At 40.3% G+C, this 10065-nt stretch overlaps 1 protein-coding gene across 1 annotated transcript; it reads right to left on the bottom strand.

Annotated features, from left to right (window-relative positions):
* Positions 1–4311: 4311 nt before the first annotated feature.
* CHRNA9 (cholinergic receptor, nicotinic, alpha 9 (neuronal)) lies at positions 4312–9532 on the bottom strand. Its single transcript, XM_009074394.1, has 5 exons — positions 9463–9532; positions 8349–8494; positions 7394–7548; positions 6196–6728; positions 4312–4868 (listed from the first exon to the last, which is right to left on the bottom strand). The coding sequence occupies exons 1-5, from the start codon at positions 9530–9532 to the stop codon at positions 4312–4314; spliced, it is 1461 nt and encodes a 486-aa protein (XP_009072642.1).
* Between the last annotated feature and the right edge of the window lie 533 nt (positions 9533–10065).

Here is a 10065-nt window from a genome sequence, read left to right as displayed (position 1 = left end):
AGCTTATATTTCTCCTCATTTTAACACTGCAATGACTCAATACAAGAGAGAAGAGGTGATCTCTCTGCCAAGAGATGATACAACAAAAGAATCTGTCAGTTCATTCCTCAAAGGCCTCTGCAGCACACAGATCTGAAACAGTATTTTTAGAGCATCATTGTCCTCCTTGGTAAATATAAAGTCACCCTGCTGCCTTCCTATTAAGCCTGCAGAGTTACTCAGACAAGTGCATAAATAGCTATTTTTCCATTACTATAATCATAGTCATTCATCATTTCTGGATTTAATCTTCCTCAAAGATTACTGGATCTGGGCATGAGACACACAAAGAAAAGAGGAAAAGACCAAGACAGACAGAATTAGATTAAACAGTCCTGTCTCCAGGCAGCACTAAAGCTGTCACATACAGTTCTGCCTGCTAACACACTTGGCTGATTTAGAGCAGGTTTCTTCTTGCTGAAATAGCTAAATACAGAGATATACAAACTACAGGACAGAGATACAAACAACACGATTAGAGGACATGGAGTGAAATAGGAAAAGACCAAGACAGACAGAATTAGATTAAACAGTCCTGTCTCCAGGCAGCACTAAAGCTGTCACATACAGTTCTGCCTGCTAACACACTTGGCTGATTTAGAGCAGGTTTCTTCTTGCTGAAATAGCTAAATACAGAGATATACAAACTACAGGACAGAGATACAAACAACACGATTAGAGGACATGGAGTGAAATCAGGACAACACGATTAGAGGACATGGAGTGAAGTTGCATCAGGGGAGGTTCAGGCTGGACATCAGAGGAATTTCTTCAAGGAAAGGATTGTCAAGCATTGGAATGAACTGCCCAGGGAGGTGGTGGAGTCGCCATCCCTGGAGCTGTTCAAGAAATGACCAGACATGGCACTTAGTGCCATGGTCTAGTTGACAAACTTGGTGATCAAAGGGTGGACTCTGTGATCTCAGAGGTCTTTTTCAACCTAAATGATTCTCTGATTCTGTAAACATTAAGATCTTGGAGGGACACTTAGGCTACAGCCCCTACAGTTTAGTTAGAAACTCCTGAGCTAGCTTTAAACCAGGTAGCCCTTGTATGGCTACAGTAGCATGATCCTTGGGACAACCTTGTCACTAGAATCATGGCCATGCAGCATCACATTATGGTTTTTAACCCAGAAAATTATCAAGTCCAAAGATGTGACTCTCTGGGTCCTAGCATGAGGCTTCACAACTTCCACTGGCACCCATCATCTGCTACTCACAATCTTAAGCAAATCCAGGGCTCTTATGAACTAAAACCAGAAAAGTTTTTCTTACAAGAGCAAGAACAATCATCATATGTAAACAAAGGAAGAAAAACACTTGGAGATCCAAAGAAAAGGATAACAAAATAATTAAAAAGCAAATAAAATAGTTACTAACTTCAAATAGCTAGGACTATTTTTCAAATCATATTTTTGTAAGGAAAAGACTTCTTTAGTACCATAACATCTTCACATAAAAAATACTAGGCAAGTGCAAAGTATGATTTCACCCAAGCATGCAGCATACTGTAAAGCACCAGCATGATAGAGGCCCATGATATACCTGTGCTGGCAAACCTTCCCTTACACGTGGGAAGTCCACAACTGCAGCACTTTGTTTTAAACAGAATGGCACAGGCACAATCTGAATATCTAAGAAAGATATTCTGAGTCAAACTAAAAGTCTGTCTAAACCTGGAAGTGGCCTCCAATGGGTGTCACCGGTGGGGTGAAGAGCACTGAAGAAGAACAGGCCATCATGAATTCTTAAAATACTGTTCCACCTTTCACCTCTTTGTGACTGTTTTTTGGAAGTATGCCAATAGATTTTTCTTCCCTGTTTTTCCTCTAAGTCTTTAAATCCATATAGTCTTTCAGCATTCACCAATCCTATTGCAAAGAGCTCCTCAGCCTTCTCATATATTGTAGACTCCTCCACTGTCACATACTGTGTGCATTTCATGTGGCCAGTTCCTATATTGTAAGAGACTGGACAGTAACTCCTTATGCCACCAATAAGCCTTGAACAAACCCTTGGACGTGAGTTTTTCATGCTGAAGATTCATGTTCTGAATATTTTACCCTTATCTTTAAATACTTTGCTCCCTCAACTTTACAAACAATATTTTTTCCACAACAAAGAGCAAATCAGTTTCCTCACACAGGCAGTGTAAGTGCCAAACCCTGAACTGCATGGCAGTGGTGCAACCACTTTTCTGCACAGTGAATGAAAATGAACAGCTTGTCCTCTAAAAGCACTATTCAATGTTACCTGGGTTGACTGGGAACTGATAAAACACAAGGAACACACTTGAGACTTTTTCCACATACTGAGTTTATTCTTGGCTAGACACCCAGTTTAACTTTACATTAAAACCTGGACTTTAAGTCTTGCATTATGTATGAGAATCCAGATAAGCTTACAGCATTAATTATTCCACACAAAAGAAAACCTGCCATTAGCAATTCAACACATCATTTACATCATCATAATAAAAACAACAATCCCCTTTCTTCCAATAAATTTGGGCATAACAACTGCATCACTTTACCATTTTGGCTCCTTGCTCTCAAGTTACTGATTCACAAGTATGCTCCTATTAACTGCAACAATTGTGAAAATTAGTTTTATCACATGAACTTTTGACTGGGATCCATTACAGTGTCATTCTGCCTCTCCCACTGCATCTAGAATGTCATGGTTTCAAAGTTCAGGGTGCTTTGTAAAAGCAATTTATTTGCCATGGCCATGCCTGGGGTACTGGTTTCTCACTTTACTACAAGACACATCCTCCAGAGCTCTATTACTCTGAAAGGGTTAGCAGAAATTAACACACAGAAGAGGAGTTTTTGGTGTTGTCAGCAAACAAACACATTAGCATACATGTAAGTACTAAGGTGTTGAGCAAGGAGTGTTGATTATGGCACTACTTTAATGAACCTATAAGATCATGTTTTTGTGGTAAGTAATGCACAGAGCAAACTTGGCATGCCTGTAAACAGTTTAAAAATTAAGTATTAAGGAGCATGTAAGAATGGACAAGGGACACATAGGGTGAACTCTGGTGAAGGTAAATACAATGATCAGAGACAAAAGTCACAGCCTCCTACTTTAGCAGTCTCAAGTAGCATTTAAAGGCCCATCTTGCATAAATGCCAAGGGGAATGAGACACGTAAGAAGGACAGGAGATTTTCCTATTATTAGGCTCAAGAGAAAGAATTGAAGAGAGGCTCTCTGCCTCAGTGAGGAAGTCCTGGGAACCTGGCTTACCATGCTGACAATAGCATAATATTCATCATCAAGAAATGATAAAGTGGAAGACCAAGGTAGTCACCATATTCATAAGCTCAGTTGTATTAGAAATGAAAGTCACAGCAGATAGACTTGTAGAGCCTATTAAGTGATAGCAACAGTGATAAGTGAGCCATAACAAAAACATGATTTAAGAAGACAAGCTAAAAGAAAAGGAAAAAAGGCAATGCCAAGAAGGGATGATTTCCAGAAAATGCCAGTATGTCACAAATACACTTTTTTTTTTTCCCCTGGGAGAAAGAAAGGGCTGATCAAGTTACAAGGTGCAGAGATACAGCCCTGTGAACACGGTGCTCCCTGCTAGGCTGTCTGTTCCACTGATGAAATGCTCTGGCCCATTTAGCCTGAAGTCATGGCCACCACCCATCAAGGAGGAACACAGAGTGCTTACCCTGCAGCCTCATCAGGGCTGCACTCCCATACAAAAAGGACCAACAAAGTCCTCAGTTATGCAATGTTTCAACACACTATCACAGCCCCTGTGAACACGGTGCTCCCTGCTAGGCTGTCTGTTCCACTGATGAAATGCTCTGGCCCATTTAGCCTGAAGTCATGGCCACCACCCATCAAGGAGGAACACAGAGTGCTTACCCTGCAGCCTCATCAGGGCTGCACTCCCATACAAAAAGGACCAACAAAGTCCTCAGTTATGCAATGTTTCAACACACTATCACAGCCTACAGAATCAGTTTGTTTATTGTTATGCAAGACAATAGCCTGAAGTCATGGCCACCACCCATCAAGGAGGAACACAGAGTGCTTACCCTGCAGCCTCATCAGGGCTGCACTCCCATACAAAAAGGACCAACAAAGTCCTCAGTTATGCAATGTTTCAACACACTATCACAGCCTACAGAATCAGTTTGTTTATTGTTACGGAATGCAAGACAAGGATCTCAAAAGCAGCCCTGTCCTGAAACTCCACTGAAAAAAACTAGCCCAGTATGTTCAGATTTACAAATTTTTCATTGTCAGTTAAGCTGCTTTCCCAATGATCAGCACGCTCATGAAAAACACCATGATAAAGAAAATCCACATGAAAAACCTGTCCATCACTTTTGCAACCTTTTTCCACTCAATTCCTTTGGCTCGGTTTGCTTTATGATCTCGAACACAATTAGCAATATACTCGATATTTTTAATCAGCATTTTGTAACAGGAACAGCAATTAACAGTTCCCCTAACATTTTCACCATGAACACCATAGCTTTTATTCAAGTTTCCATTGAACTTCTCCTTGAGATTACAGTCATCATACCTACTGGAATGAGGACTTCTTACCTCTTTGTGCCTCCTCCGACACTCATCGTCCCCCTCTAACTTATGTTCTTCTTCCTTCTCTCTCTTTGGACTTGTGCAGTTTTCACCCACATCATAAACAAAAAAGATTTTTGACATGTAGTCCAAAATAACCACCTTAGCCCATTGGGGAACAGGCTTTGCTTCTGAGCCACAGTGATGGAGATTCATGATGATGATGGTCAGTGCAGTGGAAGCTGTGATCATCGTCATCGTTGCTATGTAATACTTTCCTGGAACACAAAATCAGATTACAGATGCTACCCTAATAAAAAAAATTCAGTGAGAAATAACAATGTCACAACATACTGCTAAGCATAAATACAAGTGAAACAAATTTTTGATCACCCCAATTCTCTGTATTGAGATCACACTTAATATACTCCTTAAAAACAAAGATTAAAGCCATTAAAATAAAATCTCATTACTGGCATGCCTTTATCAGATGATTAAATGACTATTGTATTAGCATAGTAAATATTTGCAAGCCAAAGCCTCTTACTTCTTAAAACACACCCATTTAGAAAGTGGCTCAAAAATGTTTGTCAGGAGCTTTGCTCTTTTTCTAGTGCCTGCAAAATCCCAGTGTTGATGGCTTCACGTGGCATATTGGAAATCCCTCTTCCCCACATATTAACAACAGTGATGATAGTGCTTTGTTGGAGCTATTGATGCACCCCACCCCAGCAGATGGATGCCTTCACACTCCCACAGGCCAGTGAATATCCAGACCTTGCTGGCATCCACAGGGAGTGTGCTGACAGCTAAGGGGCCAGGACAGAGCTGAAGGGTGGTGAGCTGAAGCCAATACAAGCTGTGCTCCTCTGCCCTTGCTTTTCACAACTGAAGTACATGGTCGACCAAGATAACCAACCTATTGTGCCTTGTGCCTGTGAAAAGAGGCAGCTCCCAGCCCTTCTCTGCTGCTCTGCAGCCTCTGCAGAAAAAGCAAGGGCTGGCAGCAATGGCACAGGATCCATCACAGACGAGTGTGATGTGACCCCAGCTCTCAAAGGGATTGGGAAGGATGGTGAGGGAATAGAGCAAACAGACTGAAGCTAGGTCCCTTTCATTACTCATGAGCTCTTCTGAACTCTCAGATGTAAATTAAATTTCGGCATAATGGATTTCCAGGAATTTCAATTCAATGTAGCAATTGTCAGATATTAAGTCAACTGTGAGTGTGCCAGCCAAGCCACCCAGCCATCTGGATCTGACAGAAACATATCTTGAAACAGTCTGACCTTGTGCTTATAGCTCTTGCTTACACTCTTATGTTGGTTCTAAAATTGTTTTCCATTACTAGCTTTATTTCAAGGCATGATACCATAATTCTAAATATCTAACTATATTTAATAAATATAAAATCGCTAGCATATATATAACTTAAACACAAAATAACTTTAAAGAACTGCAGTATACCTGTACAAACTCTACACACTTTTTAGGGATTTCACTATGTTTTTAAAATGTAGAACATTTCTCTTCCCTGAAGTCACAAATTACATATAGTTTCCCTGTTAATAAGCCACGTTTAAAGACAAAGTGTGTAAAGCTCACCTATCAGTGGTACATTTTCAGATGGAGGCATGATCTCTGCAACCATCAGCTGGAACACAGTCAGAGCAAGAAGAACAGTAACACCCAGAGACACTTTTTCACCAGAGTCTGCAGGGAGATAGAATCCCAGTGGGGCCAGGAAAGAGATCAAAACGCAAGGAAGCAACAGATTAAATATGTAGAACGATGACTTCCTTTTCAAAATCAGTGTGAAGGTCACATCTGGATAAGGCTCAGAGCAGCAGCCATAAGTGATGACATTCTTAACTGCTGGCATACCATGAATCTCCCATTCCACATCTTCTACGAAGTCTGAGAGGTCACCACTGTCAAGAGAATTAATGATGTCTACCTGATTACCATTATAGGTCCAGGACCCAAAGGTAAGGTTGCACTGCTGGCTGTCAAAAGGAAAATAAGACACATCCACTACACAGGAGCTCTTTGTGATAGCAGGTGCATCCCAAGTGATTTTCCCATCATATCTCAGCACAACATTAGTATTGACTGGTTCTGAAAAGTCATCATCAGCCCTAAAAGACAGAAAAATGACAGTCAGGATTGACAGGCAACAACTTAAGAGTGTGGGCCAAGGAAGCAGAGGCAAGGAGGAAGACCATGTCACACCATTAGAAGCACACTTCTGAAATCATATTTACACTGAATTTTAGAAGGAACTTACTATTAACCATTATTTACAGGTACCAGTGCCTATTAATGCCAAACATTAGTGCTGCTAAATTATGTTGCATTTGTTGGCCATAGCTTCTTCAAACTTAACCTCAAACAGGAGACAGAGTCCATTGAAAAAAAACAAGAAAACAATCTGCTGGTCACTACTGGCCTGGGAGAGCAGACAAGGAGTGCAGCCTTCAGGTACCACCTTTTTGTGGACAATCTTCCAGAGCCCCTCAGGGAACTCCACAGAGAGCACTTCAGACTGGCAGGATATTCAATTCCCAGTGCAGAAAAACTCAGAACAGCTCTGCTGTGTAGCATAATCAATCTCCAAATCTTGTCTGCACTTTTATTGCAAAATATTTAGATGATCAACAACACATGTTAAGACAACAAACATATCCCTTGCTAAGGTAAGGTTAAGGTAAAGTGATGAAAGTTCAGACTCTCTGGGTCAATTCCACCTTCAACCCCCTCCCTCCTTCAAATATGCAAGCTGATTTTCTACAGCCACACTCACTTGTTATATAGGACAATATCTGGCCTCCAAACCAAATTGCTTGGAATCCTGATAGAATCCAACCCATCATATTTATCTTTGTCCCATTTGAGGTATGCATCATACCAGCTTTGTCGAATCCATAAGTAAGCTGACAAAATTTGGTTCCTTTCATCCTGCATAAAAATGTAGAAATATTTCTAGCTGAAAGTGACAAAATCACATCTTAGATGCAGACAACATTTTTTTTTTTTAGATCTTTGATGTAGTGCTCAAAACAGGCCAGAATATGAATAGGCCACAAGAGCAATTCTCAGACAGGTATCTGTGCCCATACACTGTACCAGGAGATCACTTTTTTGGACTCCCTCTTGTCCAAACCTTCTTCCCCCTGCACCCTTCCTAGCTCTAATCACAGTGTCTAAGGCTCCCAGTATCTTAAGAATTTCCTTCTGCAAGCTTCAGAATACCAAACAGCTAACAGATACAGGCTAAGAAATTCTCTGAAAGCTTGGTGAGGCCTTGAAGTTGTAATTCAGAAGTCACAAAAATATTCTTCCCTTCTCCTTCCAGACACATTTTCTTTTGCCTTAGAAGTATATCTAACAGAACCATATTTATAAAAAGTTACCGAAGGCTAATTTTAGGAATTTGATGTAGAAATTAGTTGTGCCTTAGAAAAAGCATTTACTGTATTTAAAACTCAGCAAAAATTGCCTGAAGGGTGCAATACCAACACCTAACTACAAAAGAAGTCTTAAAAATTCAGCAGTTCTATGTTTCCAGACTTAAAATAGAAGTCTTAAGTGTTGCAAGCAGATAAAAATCTACAAAGAACTGCAGAACAGGACCCACATGAGGAAGCATTCCTGAAGTTGTCACAGCAAAATGAAGGCTGCTTTTCCTACTCCAAACAAAAGGTTTACACCTAGTACATTTCTGTACATCTTTAGAAAAACAGAAAACTTTTACTCACCATATCTTTAATTTGGGACAATGTGATCTGAAGGGTGACATTCAGTACTTTATCTGTGTCTTCCACTGGTATTAGAGCATTGGAGTAGTCTTCAAACAGTTCATTAAACAGCATGTGAGCATATTTTCCCTTGGCTGATTCTACAGCTAGACAACACAGATTTCTTCAGTACATCAGATTAAGCACTGAGCAGCACCACAAACCATCCTCTTTCTAGTGCTTCAAGTAGTATTTGCTATAACTATATTTACCATTCATATCCTGGAGAATACCCTTAGTTCAGATACAGAAGTATATCTGATGAAGCTATTCAAATAAGGACAGCATTCACCTGGAGTAAATGAATAGCTATTGTCAGCTTTTCACACTCACTGAAACCTTTTTTGAAGGTAAACATCATTACCTTTATTTTACCAATGTCTTTCATAGGCAGAGTTTACTGACTTTCAGCAAAGTCTGAAGTCAAACTTGCTCCCAGGCTAATGACTTTTAGTATCTCCCCAAATACAGCACTGGTAAGCTCATGCTACTTTCAGAACTTAGTATTTTTCTTTTATAACTACCACCTGGACAAATTCTGAGCTGCTTTTCTTCAAAAACTGGCAATTACATGACGTATGAACACATCCTTGCACCAACATCTTTTCCAAGCCATGTATTTGGAAATGCTTCTTGCTATCCAGACTTAGTCACTAAGGATAATTCACTAAACCATGAAGTTTTAAACTACACTTTTGCTGTGCTATACATCACAGTTGCTCTAGGCAGTCTCTGTATCACTTTTCTATAGACTGACTTGCATAAATTCCAGGTGGCACTATGTAGGGAACAAGTGCTTTGGAGTACATCTCTCTCTGGTGACTCACAGTGACTTCCTGAACTAATCAGAGTTCAAAGCAAATCTTCCTGATTAAAAAGATATCCCAACAAATCAAAGCTTCACACAGATCATTGCAATTCTGGCCATACATGTCTATGCATCAGTGAGACAAAGTAAAACAAAACAGATTAAATACTTCTGGAGCTCAACCACGTAAGGCACAGCAGGTCAGAAGATCCTATCTGAGTAAAATAAACCTCAATGCAATATTTAGCTACCAAGCAGTCTTCTCACCTTTGAGTATCACTGCTGTGAACAGCAACCACAGAGAGACGTAAAATGAGGACAGACTCTTTCTCTTCATTTCTGCACCTTAAATAAAACTGTTCACCCAAGGGCACAGAAGTGTTTATCAACATCCAAAACTAAACACAAAAGCAAATCAAGTTGCACAGCAGCATAAAGATGCTGATGCACTGATGAGGTACTAGAAGCAACTGAGTCCTTGCTCAGCAGCTGTCAGAGTGTCTGTCCCTGCCACCTCCTGGGGCTCTGAGGATCCCTCCCCTCCCTGGTAACCTGAGCTCTGTCTGCTCTCAAGCTAATGCCAGGACAGAAAAGAAACAGATTGGGTATCAGTATGAAAATTGTATTCCATTGCACTTTTTACTACAAATGTAAGATTTCTTCCAATTCATGAGAAACCGTTTTACAGTTCTTGGCTGGGACAGGTTTTACTGCACTTAAGTTCTGCAATAGCCTGCACAGAACCAGTTCTGTGGAACTTGTGGACCCTCACATAAAAGTGACCTGACTCAGTACTTTAATTGGTATAGCCACACTGTACATCACACATCCCAATACATCACACAGAAAAAAAAACCAAAACAACCCACA

Source organism: Acanthisitta chloris, unplaced genomic scaffold (genome assembly GCF_000695815.1).
Source record: "Acanthisitta chloris isolate BGI_N310 unplaced genomic scaffold, ASM69581v1 scaffold9415, whole genome shotgun sequence".
Taxonomy (NCBI): domain Eukaryota; kingdom Metazoa; phylum Chordata; class Aves; order Passeriformes; family Acanthisittidae; genus Acanthisitta; species Acanthisitta chloris.
This window is presented reverse-complemented; position numbering and strand designations above follow the sequence as displayed.

Excerpts from the sequence above, each read along its gene's own strand:
- CHRNA9 (XM_009074394.1), bottom strand. The coding sequence starts at position 9,532 with ATGAAGAGAAAGAGTCTGTCCTCATTTTACGTCTCTCTGTGGTTGCTG. Across the intron at positions 8,495-9,462 it reads CACAGCAGTGATACTCAAAG|CTGTAGAATCAGCCAAGGGA; the intron begins GTGAGAAGACTG and ends TGTGTTGTCTAG. Across the intron at positions 4,869-6,195 it reads TGAAAATGTACCACTGATAG|GAAAGTATTACATAGCAACG; the intron begins GTGAGCTTTACA and ends TTTGTGTTCCAG.